Genomic DNA, 18992 nt, shown 5'->3' on the forward strand with positions numbered 1-18992 from the left:
CCGTGCCGAACCCCTCCCCGTCTCGTGCCTGGCGCGCTACACCCCCAAGGCGGTGGCTCCGGTCTCCCGCCGCAGCTGGGCAGGCGAGTGTCCCGCGTGGCGTGGGCGAGGGGCCCGGCAGGGGGCGCTACTGCTCGGTCAGGGAGAGCCTCAGGATGCGCTCCAGCTCCTCCTCCTCCTGGCGCGCGCGCCGCCGCCGCTCCTCCTGCTCCTGCGCCGACAGCTCCATGGCCAGCCGCAGCTGCTCGTCGTAGCTCCGGAACACGTGGCCGCCGGGACCTGGGCGCGGGCTGGGCCGAGGGCTGGGCGCCGACGCCGGGGGCGCGGGCTGGCGCTGTGGCGTGGGCGGGGCGCTCCTGGGGGCGGGGGAGATATGGCCAGGGCTCCCGGGGGCACCTGCCCATAATCGGGGGCCCAGGGACAGTGTGGAGGCTCCAGGGTGGCGCAGGTCCGCCGCGCTCTAGTGGAGGCGATGAGTCCCGCGTCGCCGCCCTGGCCACCGCGTGGTTGTGGCAGATCCCAGCCCCCACAGAATTTTCCCTTCCGTCAGCGGCGACCCAGACCATGGGGGCATCTTCCAGGACCCCAGCCCCGACATCCTGGGGCCTCCCGCTGGCCGCCAAGCACGCTGTAGCCATGGGGGCCTCGAAGGCTGGGCAGGGCCTGAACGCCAGGCCTGGATGCCTGCCCCGGCCCGCCGCTGGGGCACTGCCCGGCCACCCGGAGCCAGAAAAGGGAGGTGGTAGGAGCCGTCCTGACACCAGAGGGTCCCTGCTGAGGGCACCAGGGTTCTCTGAGCCAAGAGGGCAGGCTCCACTCGCCTCACACCCAGTGTGACAGGGTGCGTGTGCGGTAGGCGGGGGCAGGGGCGAGACAGGCGTCTCCAAATCTTCCCCAGCCTAGCGGACACTGACCTGTCCTGTCGGCGACCCTCGTAGGACATGGGGTGGGTGCCTGGTTTGCTGTTGGTCAGCGCCTCCCAGATGGTGACCTGCAGGGAGGGGCGTGGGCCACTTAGCGAGGGAGGGGCGTCGGTGCCGCAGTCCCGTGTCCACTTGCAGCTGGGGGACCCACCTGGTCGTACTCACTGCCCGCCTCAAGCAGGCTCTGTTGGATGGCGAACTGCAGCAGGTCGTCATCGTCGTCGCGTGTTGCCGCCTCCCGCTGGCCGCCCAGCACGCTGTAGCCATGAGGGGCCTCGAACAACGCTGGGGAGATCTCGCAGCCACGGCAAGAGGCTGGGGACGCGGGGTGGGGGTCAGGCACGGGCTGGTCCCACCCAGGAAGGGGGCAAGCGTCCTGGTGGGGCGGGAAAGCGGGTGGGGCGTGGGGACAGGGCTGGGCGGGGAGTGGAGAGCCTCACTGGTGGAACTGGAGCTGCTGACGCTGGAGGAGTCGCTGCCTGGGGAAGGGGTCTCACTGCTGGGGCTGCCTCGCACGGATGGCACCGGCTCGTCGCAGCCATTGAGGTTCCCAAAGGTGATGCGAGCATTGAGGATGTGGAAGATCGGGATTTCTGAGGATGAGGAAACCATCAGGCGCCACCAACCGCCCCCTCACGCCGCAGCGCCACCCCCTTGCCCATATAAACCCCATCTCCCCGCCAGGGGCTGAGGGGAAATGGCAATGGGGTCTCACCAATCTTGACCGGGAAGCCAGGAGGCAGGCGCAGGGTGATGAAATCTCGGAGCTTGGCAAAGAGCGCATTGCTGATGGCCATGAGGTCAATGATGGGGGCCACCTGCTCACACAGGGACAGGGGATGCTCCTCACACAGCCACAGCTTGGCCTTGAACCTGCCCCCCCCAGATCCCAAGGGGTGAGGGACATTGCAGGAAGCCACAGCCTCCCAGCATCTCCTGGAGCCCCAGCTCTGCCCACCCCTCCCTGGCACCAGCAGGGGGCCTCACTTCTGCGTCTTGGTGGTCAGTTCCATGGGGCGGCCCATGTCCCGGTTGCCAAGCTCGAAGTTGGGGTTGAAGTATTCTTCTGCGGTGATGGCAGTGGGGTTGGCTTGGCTCAGAGTCTGGGTGATCAGGGTCTGTACCACATGGAGAAGGGTCCAACCCTTCTCAGTCCCTGATGCCAGGCCAGCCACATGGTACTACGGGGCTCCCGAGCTGTTCCCCTGCCAGTGTGCAGCTGACATGGCCTTGGGCATCGTGGAAAGCAGGTCCACACAGGCCATGCCAAGCAGGACACCTCCCAAGCCTCCTGAGCCACATCCATACCCTTCCACTCAGGGGCACCTGTGGCACACACTCACCCCATTTTGGGGGCCCCCATGCTGCTCAGCAATTCCCAGGAAGGACTGCAGAGGCGTCTTACAGCCTACAAGAAAGGTGGCATCTCAGAGGAACCATGTCCCCACACACACTTGGGCACCTCATTGGAAATGATGGCACCCAAGACCTAGGGAGGAGGCTGGTTCCTGGGGTGGGGGCTGCTCACCCACACCACATACCCAGGCACCTTCATCTGAAGGACTCCAAGAGGCAGGGGCCAGGACCACTGTAAGCACAGCTTAAAATAGTAAGAAAAAAAGTAGGCTTAAGGCTCAGGAGAAACTTCCAAAAGTGCTACTCTCTTTTGGTGGGTGACACTGGACAGTAAAACACCTGCCTTTGGTGTATGCACGTGTATGTATGTGTTTTGCTGCGGGCACTTCCATATTAATGACTTATTTTGTTCCCCTTTGAGGTTGGAATTAAGTCTTCCCATTTCAGACAGGGTAACTGGTGCCCAGAGAGTCAGGTGTGATATCAACAGGCACGCAGAATCAGTGGCGGGGTCCCCTGACTTTCTACCTAGGGTATGTCCTGTTAGACTAGAATAGCCAACAAATGGCAAACATGACATTTCTCCGCCCACCCAAACCCAATGCAGATATTAATAATCAATTGTAGCATGCCTTTCCACTGAGCCCAAATGAGCCCTTAGCATCTCCTTATTACTCTAGACAGCCACTAGCAATCACTAGGGCTTGGCACTTGAATTGAAATCCATTTGCCTGAATAAACCATCCTGGCTCTTGCCGGGACGCTAGCGGTAACACTGAAGGAGGCAGCGGAAGTGGGAGCTGGTTCTTTCAGTCTTACAACACCTGCCTCCCAACCATCTCTGCCTCATTACCTTTGACCTTGCCCTTGTGCTGTTCTGAAAGATGCTCTGTCCTTGTCCGGGTGATGAGCTCCACGTTGGATGCCCCATATACCTGGGGACAGAAGAGGAAAGGGCTCAGAGGCAGCTCTGGTACCCACACGCTCTGCCCCCAAGAGCATTCAGAACGCTCCCTGCAAGAAAAGGTCCTGCAGGGGCTCTTTGCTCCAGTCCTTGGCCTTTGGGCAAGTAAATATATGAAGTCATTCATTCATTTACTTATTCATTCAACAAACATTTTTTGAGGAGCCTTTATGTGCCAGGCATTGGGGTGGGCCTCAGAGATACAGTGGTAAACAAGCCAGACATGATCTCTTCCCTCCTGAGGCTCACATTCTAGTTGGAGAGACAATAAAATGGACAGTTATAACCGAGCAGGGTACACACGCTGGCCTTAACTCAGCCTGCGGAGTCTTCGGGAGAAGACACCACATACAGAACCTCATAGAATCTATTAGTTCCTTCCTCCATCAACAGCACCAAGTGCTGGGCAACACTGGGCTCCCAGAGTGGCAGACAGAGTCTTCCCAGGGGCAAGGGCCTGGCTTTAGAGTCAGGCAGCCAGGGCCTAAACATCAGCTCTGCCACTTAGCAGCTGTGCAGGTCACTGAACCATTCCAGGCCTCTCTTTCCTCATCGTAAAATGGTACAATAATTCCTACTTCATGGAGTTGTTGTGAAGATTAAATGGAACACCATGGGAAGGACTCAATAAACATATGTGAAATGGGAAAAATAACAGAAGAGCACCTACCAGAAAGGGGTGTTGTGGGACTAAATGACATGTGTGCGTGTGCATGCGTGTGTGTGTGTGCATCCATGTAAAATGTCAGAAGGGTGCCTTGAACCTGCATGTTGGTGCTCAGCAGATGCCCTTCTCAACGGCTGTTGGGCTAATGCCGCATTGCCTCTGCGCCCCCAAGGCTGGGGAAGGCGGTCAGGAAAGCCCCGCCCAGCCTGCTGCAGGCAAGAGTGGGCCGTGTCTGGCGCCAGGACTGCAGCCTCACCTTCGCTTCATACCCGTTCACCATCTCGGTCTTCTCGCTGCGCCAGCCCAGGATGCCAGTCTTGTTCCTGGGGAAGTAGAGTGGTCCGGGTGAGGCGGGCACCCCACCAGGCTGGCTCCAGGCTGACCAAGGCCACAGCCACCAACCTCTCGAAGGAGATGTTCTTGGTGTCGAGCTGCGTGGTGACGACGGGCGCAGTGAGACGGCTCAGCACCTGCTCCTCGGTGGGCTGGGCGGCGGCCAGCAGCAGCTCGCGGTCCTGCCCGGCCAGCGCCAGAGTCTCCGTGTACACCACCCGGCGGTCGTGGTCAATCTCCATGACCACAGCGCTTGTGTCTACCGGCCACGGAACAGCACAGGGGCGTCAAGGTTGGTGTGGGGCTGTCTTCGTTCCTCCCCGCCCTGCCGCACCTCCTGCCTGCCTGACCTTGGCCCCTGAAGACAAAGCTGCGGTTCCCTCGCTGCCAGGTCATGTGATCGAAGCCCAGGAGCGTGGTGTCTACCCTCAGGTTCTGCCCGCTCTTCCACACTTTGTAGGTGTCACTGGGGCAGATCTTGGACACCAGGGGCACTGCGTGGAAGTGGAGGTCAGAGGTGTCTTTGACTTGCCTGGCCACCCAGTCTGGGCCAGCTCAGGGATGGGCGTGGGCTCAGTGTGGCCAGGAAAGGGTGGGGGAACTGGTGAGAGAGCAGCCCCTCCTCCAAAGCCTGCCCCGGCCGATGTGGACCACATCACTCAGAAGTGAGCAACCCCAGTTCAGGACAGGCGTATCCCAGTCACCACTAAGTCCTTGGCACCCACCATTTGTTTGTTAATTCATTCACTCAATCTTTCATCCATTCTTTAAAAAAATATCTATTGAGCACCTACTGCATGCCAGGCACTATTCCAGTCACTGGGAATACAACATGGAACAAGACAGAACCCTGCCCTCTTGGAGCTTACCTGCTAGCAAGGGGTAACGGGTAATAAACATAAGCAAGTCATTAGAGTGAAGAAAATAATGATAGGACTGAGATGATGTCTGGGGCAGCCTGGAAAGGCCTAGCTAGGAGGTGGCACTGAGCCCCGCCATGGGAAGAGGCAGGGCAAGAGAGCCTCAGGCAGGGGACCCCGAGTGCCCAGAGGGGCCCCTGCAGCCCCGCTTACCCCAGCTAGTGAACTCCCATTTCATCTCCACGTAGAAGTCCTGAGCCTGGAAGGGGAAGGAGAGAGAGGCTGAGCCTGCGTGGGACACAGGCTCAAGGGCCCCGGCAAGGAGGCTGAGAGGCTGGGCCTCACCTTGCGCAGCTTCTCCAGGAGCACCGGGATGCCCGCCAGCCGCTTCACCACCCGCTGGTAGTCCCGGTACCGCAGGACCAGCTGCACCAGCTCCAGGTCCCGGGTGCTCACGGCCTCCTGGAGCACTGGGGAGGGGGAGGCAATGTCACAGGGCAGGACCCTTCAGCCAACCAGAGGTGAGTCTGTGATGCCAGGGAGACCCTGGCTGTGGGGCCGGGGGGAGCAGGGGTGCCCACCTGTCCAGCCACTGCGATTCTCCCTGCCCACGTCTGCGCCGTGTGCCAGGAGCACACGGGCACACTCGAGGTGCCCCAGAGTGGTAGCCAGGTGCAGGGGAGTCCGACCACGAGGATCCAGCTGCTCAATGTCCACCTGGAGAAGGAGTTGAAGATGCGGTAGCCCTGGTCACTTCTGGGGGTAGCCCACCTGAGCCAACAGCCCCTATGCAGGCAGCACCCCACTGCCTGGCGGCCCTGCCTTGCCCACCTCCCAAGGTGATGGAAAAGACAGACACAATGAGCTGGGGTCAGGAGGGTGGAAAGAGGCTTAGAAGACAGGGCAGAAAGTAACTCTGGGAGGGGGAGGGCCTTCCTCCCTTCCTGTCCACCCAGGTCCCTGGCTGGGTTCCCTGCTCCAAGACCCAGTTGGCAGCCTATGAAGAATAAGCCTGGGACTGGAGGGTGTTTCAGACAGGCTGCTGGCCAAGGAGGGTACTTGAGACCAGACCTATCTTAGGGGGTCCCAGACCACCTTTAGGAAAGGCTACCAATTTAGATCATTGACATTGTCACTGAGTGAAGTTTAGCAAACAGTTGCAGTAATACACTGGTAGGAATGAAAGAACATGGTCATGGCACAACTGCACAGCCATGTCCTGTGCCTGTGGGATACTATGCCCTAACATTTTGTATAAATCCCATTAATATTTTGTGAATAGCATGATTACACTGCATGAGATTTTTGTTGTGTGATAAAAGCATATGTTTGCTAAACATAAATATTTAAATGTATTTCAAGAGTCTAGGACTTCTAGTTAAATACAATGAACTGACCACATGCATGTAACTCTTCCTCTCCTTTTCAAAACTTGATTAAGATGCTAGTAAAAGTCTTCTACTCTAACCATAAGATAAATGAAATTACTCTTCCACATTAAACAATGAGAAAACTATTGCTTCAAAATATATGAATTTTTGTTTTCAGACATTAGGCAACTGGTAGTCCAGAACTGTGATCACTTAAAACAAACAAGGTGAGGGCCGGGCGTGGTGGCTCACGCCTGTAATCCTAGCACTTTGGGAGGCCGAGGCAGGCGGATTGCTCATGGTCAGGAGTTCGAAACCAGCCTGAGCGAGACCCCGTCTCTACCAAAAATAGAAATAAATTAATTGACCAACTAAAAATATATATACAAAAAATTAGCCGGGCATGGTGGCGCATGCCTGTAGTCCCAGCTACTCGGCAGGCTGAGGCAGCAGGATCGCTGAGCCCCCGAGATTGAGGTTGCTGTGAGCCAGGCTGACGCCACGGCACTCACTCCAGCCTGGGCAACAAAGTGAGACTCTGTCTCAAAAAAAAAAAAAAAAAAACAAACAAGGTGAGTCCTATAACCTCCCTGGATTTCTGCCTGGAGGAACATTCCAGGCTGGGGTTCAAGGAGGGGAATTCCCAACAAAATGTGGTGCTCTCCCTAAGTTGAGCAGACAGACAGGAATTCAGGGAGGCTGAGGTAACTAGAAGTTGCATGGAAGAGCTCTGGAAAGGAGTGAACTATTTAAAAAAAGAAAAGAAAAGAAAAAAACCTCTAGAAATCTGTATAGGTGTTCCTTTGAGTCTTTGCTGAATTCTAAATTTCACGTGCATGTAGGGAAACTCAACAAGACCATGCAAAAAAGGAGTAATAAACTGATAAATTCTCAAAGCTCACCAAGGGCAGAAAGGCATTTAAGCTTTGACCTAGTAGAGTGGAGTTTTTTTTTTCTTTTTATCACCCAACATATTCGACAGAGATCCCAGAAGATCCCAGCCCTCAGTAGTAGGGCTAAACTATCCCTAGAGAAAAGGCTCCTCACCTAGACCCATCATGACGGATTAAAGATTAGCCTCAAAAGGCTCAAACTGCTTTGCAAGGAATTTTCATCATCTGCCATAACAAAGCCTAACACTCTTTAAAGGAAGATAACAAAATCCAGATGCTTAGCATAAGATTTCCAATATCCAGCCAAAAATTATTAGGTATGCTGAGAAGTAGGAAAATATGATCCATAATAAGGAGAAAATAATAGAAATAAGACTCAGAAGTTATAAAGATGATAGATGGCTCAATATACTCAAGAGTTTAAAGAAAAACATGAGCAAGATGTTTCTGAGGAATAAAATGGGAGATATAAAAAAGAACCCAATCGAGCATATAAAGGTAACAAGTATAATATCTGAAATGAAAAATTCACTGGATGAAATTAACAGCAGATTAGATATTACAGAATAAAAACATGGTGAATCTGAAAACACAGCAGTAGAACTCCAAACTGAAGCAAAGAGGAGAAAAAAAGTCTTCAGAAAAGAGTCGAGGAGCCTCAGTAATCTGTAAGATGCTATCAAGCATTCTAATATATGTGTAATTTGAGTCCCAGAAGATAAGATAAAAAAAGTAGAGGAGGTCAGGTATGGTCGTTCATTCCTGCAATCCCAGCACTCTGGGAGGCAAAGGCAGAAGGATCAATTGAAGCCAGGAGTTCTACACCAGCCTGGGCAACATAGCAAGACCCCATCTCTACAAAAAATTTTAAAAATGAGCTGAGTGTGGTGGCATGCACCTGTAGTCCCAGCTACTCAGAGAGCTGAGGCAGAAGGATTGCTTGAGCCCAGGAGTTTGAGGTTGCAGTAAGCTATGATGATGCCACTGCACTTTAACTGGAACAGCAGAGAGAGACTTGGTCTCAAAAAAAAAAAAGAAAAGAAAAGAAAAAGAAGAAGTAGTAGAAGTAGGGGAAACAAGACCAATTTAGAGAAATAATGGCAAAAAATTTTCCAGATTTGATCAAAACTACATAGTGGATTGAATGGTGGTACTCTAACACCCCCAAAATATGTCCACATCACATCCTAACCCTCTGAACCTGGGAATGTGACCTCATTTGGAAAAAGGGTCTTTGCAGATATAATTAAGTCAAGGATCTCAAGATGAGATCATCCTGGCTTGTCTAGGTGGGTCTTTATGAGACACACCGGGAGGAGCAGGCCACGTGAAGATGGAGGCCGAGACTGCAGTGATGCAGGGGAGGCCGAGGAATGCCTGGAGCCAGCAGAAGCTGGAAGAGCCAAGGAAGGGCTCTTCCCTGGAGCCTTTGGGGGCACTGCCACCCTGCCAACACCTTGAGTTTGGACTTCTGGCTTCCAGAACTGTAAGAGAATAAATGGTTGTTGTTTTAACCCACCTAATTTGTGGTCATTTATTGTAAAAACTAACACAATGATAAACCCACAGAACCAAGAAACTCCATGAACCCCAAGTGAGACAAACACAAAGGAAATTACACAAAGGCCCATCATAATTAAACACTGCAAGCCAGTGATAAAAAGAAAATCTCAAAAGCATTCAGAGAAATGAGACCTGGCCAGGTACAGTGGCTCATACATATAATCCCAGCACTTTGGAAGGCTGAGGAAGGAGGACTGCCTGAGGCCAGGAGTTTGAGACCAGGCTGGGCAATATAGCGAGACCCTGTCTCTACAAAAAATTAAAAAATTGGCTAGGCATGGTGGCATACACCTGTAGTGTCAGAAGGCTGGGGCAGGAGGATGGCTTGAGCCCAGAGTGTGAGGCTGTAGTGAGCTATGATCGTGCCACTCTCTAGCCTGGGTGACAGAGCAAGACTCTGTCTCAAAAAATAAAACAAAACCCAAAAAACACTGAAGAAATGCTATTTCCCATTATGTTTAGGAAATACTACATACTTCTCATCAAAACTATGCAAGCCAGAAGACAATAAAATGAAGTCTTTTTTTTTTTTTTTTTTTTTTTTTGAGACAGAGTCTCGCTTTGTTGCCCAGGCTAGAGTGAGTGCCGTGGCGTCAGCCTGGCTCACAGCAACCTCAAACTCCTGGGCTCAAGCGATCCTTCTGCCTCAGCCTCCCGAGTAGCTGGGACTACAGGCATGCACCACCATGCCCGGCTAATTTTTTCTATATATATTAGTTGGCCAATTAATTTCTTTCTATTTATAGTAGAGACGGGGTTTCGCTCTTGCTCAGGTTGGTTTCGAACTCCTGAGCTCAAAGGATCCGCCCGCCTCAGCCTCCCAGAGAGCTAGGATTACAGGCGTGAGCCACCACGCCCGCCTAAAATGAAGTCTTTATGGTGCTAGGAGAAAAAGAAAACTTTCAACTAAGAACTTTTTTTTCTCTAATCCAACATGACTGGTATCAACATAGAATTCTTGCCCGGGAGAGGTGGCTCACGCCTGTAATCCTAGCACTCTGGGAAGCCGAGGCAGGAGGATCGCTTGAGCTCAGGAGTTTGAGACCAGCCTGAGCAAGAGTGAGACCCCATCTCTACTAAAAATACAAAGAAATTAGCCACACAATTAAAAATAGAAAAAATTAGCCAGGCATGGTGGCATGTGTCTGTAGTCCCAGCTACCTGGGAGGCTGAGGCAGGAGGATTACTTCAGCCCAGGAGTTTGATGTTGCTGTGAGCTAGGCTGATGCCACAGCACTCTAGCCCAGGAAAGAGGGTGAGACTCTGTCTCAAAAAAAAAAGAAAAAAAACATAATTGTGTATCCAGTGGAAAAAAATATTCAAAAATGAAGAGGAAATGAAGGCTGTAGCAGATGAACTAATGCTGAGACAATTTATCGCCAGAAGATGTGCAGGAAATGTTACAGGGAGTTCTTCAGGTGGAAAGAAAACGATACCAGATGGAAACTTGGATCTATACAAAGGAATGAGGAGTGCCAGAAATGTTAAATGTGTAAGTATAAGAATGTCAATAAAATATTTAAAACCCACAAGAATATAGAGAAGAGATGTCAGCAGATGAGAAATTTCAACACAACTTTAGAACATGAAAAGTGGCTGGGGCACCACAACTGACTTAGGGGAGCAGAGGAATTGAGAACCCAAGCAGGCGCAGAGGGGAACCCCCATAAATAGCAAGCCGGGTCACCCCCAGCACCCCTGAAAACTGCAGGACCTGCAGGCACTGGGAACAGCAGAGGTGGGCGTAGGCTCAGAGCTGAATACAGGGGGGCTGGTTACAATTCAGGACCCCCTGGTCCCCTCCCCAAGCTTGCAAAGCTGGGAGATGCCTCATCCTTACTCACCATGGGAGGCCAGAGGTTGTTCTCTACAGAGACTGACCATGGGATGCGCTGGACTCAGGGACATTGGCCACGGCAGAGGATGAGGTCATGGGGCTGAAAACTGGTGACCAATGAAACCTCAGCCCCTTCCCTGCCTGGATCCTGAACCACCGGCAGCCAGACTGCAACACCACCAGCCCAGCCCTCCCGAGTCGGAGATTGGAGAATTCTTCCTTGGAGGAACTAAAGGCCCCCAAGACCTCGGCATGCAGGTATCTGGAGGTCCTGCAAGAACAGCCCACCTTGCCACCCGGTCCTCTTACAGCAGCACCCACGCACCTGCAAACTCCACACCCCCACTCTGGACCACGCCCCCGCTCTGGACCACGCCCCCACTCTGGACCACGCCCCCGCTCTGGACCACGCCCCAATAGTCAACAGAGACTGGACACTGGAGGGAAACTTCCAATATGAAATAAACCAAAACATACAGATCGATGCTAAAAACCCAGAGGAAACTCTGTTAATGCAGGGAATAAAAGAAAACTTCTTTGGGGAAAACAATCATTTACATCCTCAGGAAAATATGACAAGATCATTGAATTCATGAAACAAAACGGCACATCCTGGCCTCCCGTGACGTCTCCTGCTCTTTCTCTTGCCTTCTTCGTTTAGAAGTGGCTGTCTTCACTTTCCTGTGCTTTCTCCATTCCCCGACAGCGAGCTGCACCTGCCCCAGCTCTCTCACCGCTGTAAACAGTACTTCAGGCGACTCCGTTGTCAGGTGAGGGAAAAAAACAAAACACTTTGGAACTGTCTTCCTTCTTCTCTGTCCCTCACCCTCCACATCTAATCCATCAGCGAGACCTGTAGGTTCTGCCTTCAAAACAGACCTAGTGTCCTCTCCGTTTTCGTCACCTTCAAGCCACCATCCTGGTCACATCCACCCCATGTTCCACATGGCGGCCTCGTAGCCCCCTCACTGTCTTGGCCCCTGAGGTCTGTTTTCCAGGCCAGCTAACGTCACCCTGTGAAATGTCACTGACACTCTTCACCTCAAAGCCTTCCAGTGGATTCCCGTGGTATTTAGCATAGAATCCAAGGGCCCTGGTCTTCCCCCTGCTCTCCCTCCTCCCCTCCACTCCTGCCACCCACCTTCCCTGGAACCGTCTTCCCAGGGATCCCCTGTGCGGCAGAGCTCTCTCCCTCCCTTCCTTCAGGTTGCTGCTCAAATGTCACCTCCCTAGAAAAGCCTGCCTGACAACCCATCTGAGATGACAGCTGCTATTGATCTATCTATGGCCCCTTATCCTGCTTTAGTTCTTTCCCAACACTTAGTTGCTTGTTTATTTCCCCATCGACTCCCTCACCTACAGCACAAGCCCCAAGGCGGGTCCCCAGCCCCGGGCACATAACTGGCTAACTGGTGCCTCTAGATATTTGTTAAGAAAATGCACGGAGGACTTGTATTGAGGGGCCCCGAGGAGGGGAGGGGAATGAAGTGTAAAGCTGATAAACCAAGAAATAGTTGCAGAAGTATATTATTTATAATTGTGGAGGAATAACAGAAGAAAGAGCCCCAGTGTTCAAGTGGCCGTCCCTGGGGAGGTGGCCGCGGCGGAGCGAGGAACGCTGCTTTTCATTAGACACCTTCTAGCACCAGTTAAATATTTTAAAGCACAAGGATGAACTCCTGTGTCAAAAATAAAACATTTTAAATAATGCAGAATTATTTATATAATTTTTATAACCCTGTGTTGTCATTTCTTCATTTTTAAATATACTGGGAGTCTCAAAAAAGAAGTGTGCCTGGTCCCTCTCGACCTCTGAGCGCTGGCTGGGAAATGTGAGGGGTCCCTCGCTGCCCCTCTGCACTGGCTTTCTGGGGCGGGTGGCACCATTTACTGTTTGCCTATCATGGGTTGGGCTGGGCCCCCTGGAGTCCCACCCCGGATGGGGTCCCGGGCCCTGGGTGGGCGTGGTGGAGGAGCCACAGCCCCTGAGCTGCCTGGGGAAGGTGGGGAGGCCTTCCCTTGGGGCTGCTGCTGAGCCTGGGCCTCCCCCAGCCCCGCCCCAGATGCTGCTGCTTCTAACAAGGCCCCAGGGAGCCGGCAGGGCACCCTGCCCGGCCTCCAGGTGCTGCCTCCCACCTGCCCCCTCAGGCGCCTTAGCTCCAGGCTCCAGAGAGAGGCTGGCACGCCTTGCCAGGCAGGGTGCTCCTCCCCACCTCACTCCTCAGGAGCTCCCCCAGGGCACTGCCGTTTCCAGGGCCCATGTGGACCCCCGTATACCCAGCCGAACCCCAGATCAGCTCTCCCCACCTGCCCGGAGCAGGACCTGCAGCGCAAGCGGCCCCTCGGCCTGAGCCCAGGTGGGAGAATTCACCAGTCTCCCCAGCAAAGGCAGGCATTTAATTGCTGGAATGAAAAGGTGTCCCGTGAAACCAACACCAGCCCTCCCCACCAAGGCAATGGAGAAGCCTCACCCCAGCAGGCCTCAGGCGCAAGAAAGCTGGGGCTCCCTAGGCGCAGCGAGCTGCCCTCTGGCTCTGCAGGAGTCGCCCGGAGTGTAACACACGTGTTCGCTGCCAGCACATTTGCACACGAACACCCCTCACACCCACACGCGTGAGCACGGTTCTTTTCAAACTCCTTCAGCATTAGCAGAATCCTTTTGTCAAGTGAAACCTTATCAACACACAACAAACCAAACCTATAGACTGAACACGGGTGCTGGACAGGGAGGGCGAGGGGCCGGCACTGTGGGGGCTTTGCCTGCTCAGGCCCGCCCGGCCCCAGGAAGACAGCTTCAGGGTCATTGCTTCCAGCTCTCCGACCTGGGGCACAGGGATGGCTATGCCTGAGCTCACTCCAGGGGAGGGAGGCAGGATCCCTCCTCCAGCTGAGTGGGTGGCTATGGGTGGGTGGGGGCAGCACCCTCCGCCTTCCCCTCCATCCTGCCCCCCACCCCCACCCCCGTTCTGTGCAGCCCCCTCCCACTCATCCCAGAACACATTGATTTTTGGTTTCTGGGGTTTGTGGCTCGCCCTCCTGAGCTTCCTAGCTTACCAGTTGTGGTACCCCACACCCAGGACTGTCCACTTTGGGGAGGTGGGTCACAGGGACTCCCTGAGCATCCACAACCCCATCTCGCCTGCCTCTAGGTCGGAAGGATTCACAGGGAAGGCAGGAAGGAGGCAGCCACGGTGCCTCGGTGGAGGCAGCCCCAGGAAAAAGGAAAATGTTTCCCTGGGACCACAGTCTGCCCCCTTCAGGGTTCCTGTTGCCAGGGGAAGAATCTGGTTCCCCCAGCCCTCCCTGCACCTGTGCCCTCCCACAGGGAGCTGGCAGTCTCACCTCCACTCCCCCACCCCCAGGGAACACCAGGGACTCGTGACTTTAAAGCCAGGGCTATGCCCAGCTGGCTGTGCCAATCTTGGGCTGTGCCAGGCAAGGGGGAACTGGCACATCCTCTGGCTTACAACCCTTTGTCCCTCCCCCAACCTGGCAAGGTGGGTGTATGGTGGCAAGCAGGGCACCAGCAACCACAGTACTGCTGGGGGCCAGCCAGGGGTGGTTCTCAGTCCCTTCCCTTCACCCAAGCACCTCCTACCTAGTCACCAATCCCTGCTTCCAGCCCCCAGAAGAGCTACGAAGGGGCTGGGCAAAGCCCATGGCCCTGCGCCTAGGCTGCCATGCCATCCCCCTCCTCAGCCAGGCGGCACTGCCAAGCCTGCCCACGGGAGGGCCTCTGCGGGGCTCTGTAGGAGTGAAGAGGAGGCAGCTCTGCCAAAGCGACGCCAGGGAAGCCCAGCCGCTGAATGCCTGAGGCAAACCTGGCTGTCTTCTGGGGTGGCTGGTGCCAGGACGACCAGTGGTCAGGGACCCCAGCTGGGATGCCAGGGTCCTACAGGGCTTTCACCATGATGTTGGGTGGCTGCCCCCAGGTCAGGCCCCCTGCAAGAAGCAGCCTAATGCCCCGAGGAGCAGCAGAGTGCATCCAATGCCAGCCTCACGCTGGGTCAGTCCTGGAGACGGGGCACGCCAGGGCCACCCCTGCCCACACTGATTGGCATTCCCCTGCTTGGCCTCCCTCAGGGAAGAAGAGGACTGGCCTGGCTCCTTTGTGGCTGAACAAGGGTTAACGTCAACCGGTGCCCTATATTCTCCCTGGCCCGGATCCAGGGCAGGCGGTGTCCATTTCAAGGCGACATTAACTCACCAGGGCAGGGATGGGGTGAAGCTGGTACCTGGTTTCCGTGGCAGCCTGAGGGGAGGGGAGGAGGAACACACACAGCAGCCCCAAACTCCGGCCACCTGCAGCAGCCCCAGGACTCCCCCCCACAACCCTACCCCAGCAAGATGGCTGCTGACTTTAGGACTATCAGCAGAAAGGCCTAGATGAAAAAGTCTTTTCTTACAGGGCATCTTGCCTCTTTCCAGTCTCTGTGGGAAAAGAACCGCCCACCCTCAGTCAAGGAAGTGATAAGGAGGCATTCTGAGATTTAGCCTTCTGCCTAACAATCCTTGGACCTTTGGGAAGTCCCTCTCAGATCAGACTTAAATCCTTCCTGCTGTAACCTAGGTCAGAATCTTGTCTTCTTTTGCCTCAAGGGAGAAAAGCAGAGAAAGGCCAGAAGAGACTGGACTGCTCGAGTCTTAGCACTGTGCTCATGGCACTGGAATTCCCTGCTCACACTTGCATCAGCAGAACAGAGTCTCCTTGAGGGTAGGGGCTGGTGCCTTGTTTGTTCATCTTGGTTTCCCCAGGGCACTGTGACCTCACTCCCTTCACCAGGCCTCCTCTGACTGCAAGCCACTTCCTTTATGGCAGATAAACAGAGGCATGCGTGGTCTGAGAAGAAACTTGGAGAATCCCAGCGTAAGCAGAGGTAGAAAGGAAGTGGACACCCAGCCCAGCCCAGCCCAGCCCAGAGGCTTGCAGACACAGGTCACTTCACTATTTCCTGGGACTGCTGTGCAGAGGTGGCCGATGCACAGGCTTGGGGGCTCAGTGGTGAACTTCAGAGACACACTCTGACCCTCACCTTGCCGGGCGTCTGATGTCATGCCCTGTACTCTTCCCTTGGCAATGGGACAGCTCCTCAGACTGAACTTCCTGCAACTCAGGAAGGAGCCCTCAGAAGGTCCATCCCCCCATCAAGGGGCAGGTCCTAAGCTAGCCTCTCCCAGCCCGTGGCCCCAAGATCTCAGACCCAGGCCAAGTCTGGAGGTCCCAACCCCAGGTGACCCAAAGCAGGATGGGCCCAGCTCTGGCTTCTCCTGCCCACCCTGGAGGGTGGGTCATCGATGCCATGAGTGCCTACCTGTGGCCTGGGTGCCAAGGGCAGAACTGGAGACTGTGTCCCAAAGAATGGCCAAGAAACTCCACCCCTTCCCCTGTTTTCTTGGACGCCACAGTCCAGCCCAAAGCTGACGGATCCACCCGACCTCCCTGACCAGCACAAACCAGGAGCCCACTCAGCACGCACAACCTCAAGCCATGTCTGTGGCCAGTGCCCACGAGCTTCCTCAGCGCCTAGAAGCCAGGCCCCAGCACCAGAGGGCAAGAGAGCGCCTTTCAGCACCTGGACAAGGCCTCGCTTGGGGCCTCTCCAAGAGGGTCTTTCTCGGCTACCCCGTCCTGAGCGGAGCTGGGGTCTGAGGGATGGGGCGCTGCCCAGCCTGAGCAAAAAGAGAAAGCGCTCACCAGGAGGGGAGAGGGCACTGGGTGGGGCTGGGATGCTTGGGAGTGTCACACAGCCTATTCCCTGATCCTTGAACTGTGGCCCCCTCCCCACGCAGGCCTTCCCCACCTCCGCCCCCTCACGCAGGAGGTGTCGCCGCTCAACTGTGTGGGGCGGACTCTCCCTCCACATGGAACACGGACCGAGCCTGCGGCCCCTCCCTGCAGCCGTCACTGCCCCGGCGGAGGAAGACCACAGTGTCCCCTACCCCAATCTGGGAGGGTCCGAAACACGTGCGGCCCGCGGGTCCCGGCCGGAGGGGAGTGGGCAGGGGCGGCTCCCATCACCCTCTCCGGGTCAACAAGCACAAAAGCCACGGCTGCAAACAAAGAAGCGCTGCAAACTCGCCGGGGAGGCGGGACAGCCCGCGCCGCGCCCCCTCCCCACGCCGGACGGGCGTGCCCGGCCGCGGGGTCCCCGCGACGCCCCGACGGCGCTCTCACCTGGCCGGCGCGGACCTCTTTCTCCAGCTCGCGGTGGCGGTTGTGCCACACGAGGTAGTGCAGCGGGTACTTGCCCTCGGGCCCCTTCCTGGCGGAGGCGTTGGCGGGGATCATCGCCCGCTCCTCATACCGGGGCCGCGGCGCCCGGCCCGGGAGGAGGGACGGCGCCGGAGCCGGGGCCCGGGGCCGCGGGGCGGGGGGCCGGCGCTGCCTGCTCGCAGGGCTGCGGCTCGGGCATGTGCGAGCGGCGGCAGCGGCGGGCGGGGGTGGCGCGCCCGTCGCGGTGCGGGCGGCGCGGGCGGCGGGCGTCCTCGCGAGGCGGCGGCGGCGGGTGGCGCGGAGAGGCCCCCACCCGCCCGGGGAGGGAGCGGGCACTCGGCGGCGCGGCGCGGACTCGCGCCTCGGCTCCCACACCCCCGCACACAAAGACGCCGCTCGGCCGAGGGAGCAGGCGCCCGCAGCGGGCGCGGGGGCGCACGGGGCGCGGGCCCCGGGGACGCCGCCGCCGCCGGCGCAGGGACGCGCGCCCGCAGCCCCCGGCTCCCCGCAGCCGCATAGCCCGGCCCTCAGCCCGAGCGGCCGGCGAGGGATGCGGGGATGCGGGGGAGAGAGGAAGGGGACCCGGCGCCAGGGCAGAGCTTGTTCTAGCTCGGCCCCGCGGCATCATGGGGCTTGTAGTCCGCCTCGTGGAACTGGGGGTGGCAGGTGGCCGGGCAGGGTCCCGCACTGTCCCCTGATCCCATGAGAGGGTGGGCAGGGGGTCAGGCCTGGCTAAAACGGAGGCAGGACCCCGACGCCAGGTGGGCTGGGCAGGGGCACCTTCACCCTCTGGCATTTTGCCTTTTGCTGGGGACGGAGGGGGCTGCAGGCCTTGCGCTTGCTTTGGGGGGAGGTGTAGCCTTCAGAATTGAGCTTGGGTCCCAGGGGCCGTGGAGAGGGATTCGGACTCCCAGAAGAGAGTGACTGATGGAGGACTCCTGAGAAAGGTGTGGGATTTCAGTACCAAGGGTCACTGGAGCAGCCAGGAGTCCAGCCCCAGAAATATTTCTTAGGCGTCTTCTCTGCCCTCTTAGAAAATTAAACTCCACCTTCCACACATGACATTGGAAAGAGAATGTACAGTAAGACGGGGAGGACAGTCCCTTCCCCCCATACACAGTCCTCAGCAAGAAGCACAGTGAGGTTGGGCAGAGAAAGCAGCAGGTGGCAGCTCCCCGCCTCTACTCCAAGTGGTCCCCTCAGGAAGGGAAGTGACTGATTCCAGACTGTCTCCTTCCTGAATGACCCCAGGACAGAGAAGTCCTTCCAGAACTGTCCTTCCAAAGGGTGTGGTAAAAGTTGAATTGGCCTCTGGGGCCGCCAATTGCAAAGACTGGCACGACCAAGAGGCCTAGTCCCCGGAGGGAGGGGGTACTGATGTCAGACAGATCTGAGTTTGATACCTTCTTACTGACCTTAAGCAAATTGCGGGATTTTTCTGAGGTTTTCAGTCCACTCACCTCTAAAACGAGACTCTGGATACTACCTCCTGGGGTGAGCTAAGGATAACAACTGCCCTGAAAACGGCGCCTCCTTCCCCCAACCAGGCGGAGTGAGACAGGTGGCAGGACCAGGCACGGTGCCTTCTAGAGCCCACCTTAGAACGAGGCAGGAATAAGGGATTCCACACCGGCCCTGCTTAGAACAACAATCCAAGAACTGTTTGTGTGGGAGGTGCCAGCAAAAGCTTGCAAACTCTCCGCGCCTCTCTCAGGTTTCTTTGTGTGGTCTTCTCTCCTTCCTCCTCCACACCCTGCGGTGCCAGGCCCCGGCGGGAAGAAATGAGGGAGGAGCGGACTGCCTCGCCCCTTTCTCCAGCCTGGGAGGAGCCAGCTGGCGCCTCCCGCAGCCGGGGACCGCTGCCCGCCTCCACCACGAGGGGTCAGCAGAGCGTCATGGCTGCAGCCGGGAGTGGGGAGTGGGCTGGAGCGGCCGAGGGGAGTCTAGGAGTGGCCGGCAGAATGCCTGTACATTTCCTTATTAAATTGTTTTCAGAACCTTGTGTGTGATTC

The 18992-nt window shown here is 56.3% G+C and overlaps 1 protein-coding gene across 2 annotated transcripts; it reads right to left on the bottom strand.

The window, feature by feature from the left end:
* On the bottom strand, nucleotides 1-17135 carry ANKRD13B (ankyrin repeat domain 13B). 2 transcript variants are annotated; one of them, XM_012740693.2, is made up of 15 exons: nucleotides 16942-17133; nucleotides 5685-5820; nucleotides 5449-5573; nucleotides 5317-5362; nucleotides 4594-4737; nucleotides 4313-4502; nucleotides 4167-4233; nucleotides 3133-3214; nucleotides 2267-2331; nucleotides 1911-2041; nucleotides 1639-1796; nucleotides 1364-1516; nucleotides 1075-1238; nucleotides 915-991; nucleotides 1-356 (listed from the first exon to the last, which is right to left on the bottom strand). In XM_012740693.2, exons 1-15 carry the CDS (start codon nucleotides 17053-17055, stop codon nucleotides 128-130), a joined length of 1881 nt encoding a protein of 626 aa, XP_012596147.1. In that variant the 5' UTR covers nucleotides 17056-17133; the 3' UTR covers nucleotides 1-127. The 2 variants fall into 2 exon arrangements, with proteins under 2 accessions (XP_012596147.1, XP_012596146.2); XM_012740692.2 differs by lacking the exon at nucleotides 1-356 and having other exon boundaries at nucleotides 363-991; nucleotides 16942-17135.
* Nucleotides 17136-18992: the final 1857 nt, after the last annotated feature.

The sequence above is a fragment of the Microcebus murinus genome, chromosome 18, assembly GCF_040939455.1.
Source record: "Microcebus murinus isolate Inina chromosome 18, M.murinus_Inina_mat1.0, whole genome shotgun sequence".
In the NCBI taxonomy this organism is placed as follows: Eukaryota; Metazoa; Chordata; class Mammalia; order Primates; family Cheirogaleidae; genus Microcebus; species Microcebus murinus.

Excerpts from the sequence above, each read along its gene's own strand:
- ANKRD13B (XM_012740692.2), bottom strand. The coding sequence starts at position 17,055 with ATGATCCCCGCCAACGCCTCCGCCAGGAAGGGGCCCGAGGGCAAGTAC. Across the intron at positions 4,234-4,312 it reads AAGAACATCTCCTTCGAGAG|GAACAAGACTGGCATCCTGG; the intron begins GTTGGTGGCTGT and ends CTACTTCCCCAG. Across the intron at positions 1,239-1,363 it reads CAGCAGCTCCAGTTCCACCA|CCTCTTGCCGTGGCTGCGAG; the intron begins GTGAGGCTCTCC and ends CCGCGTCCCCAG.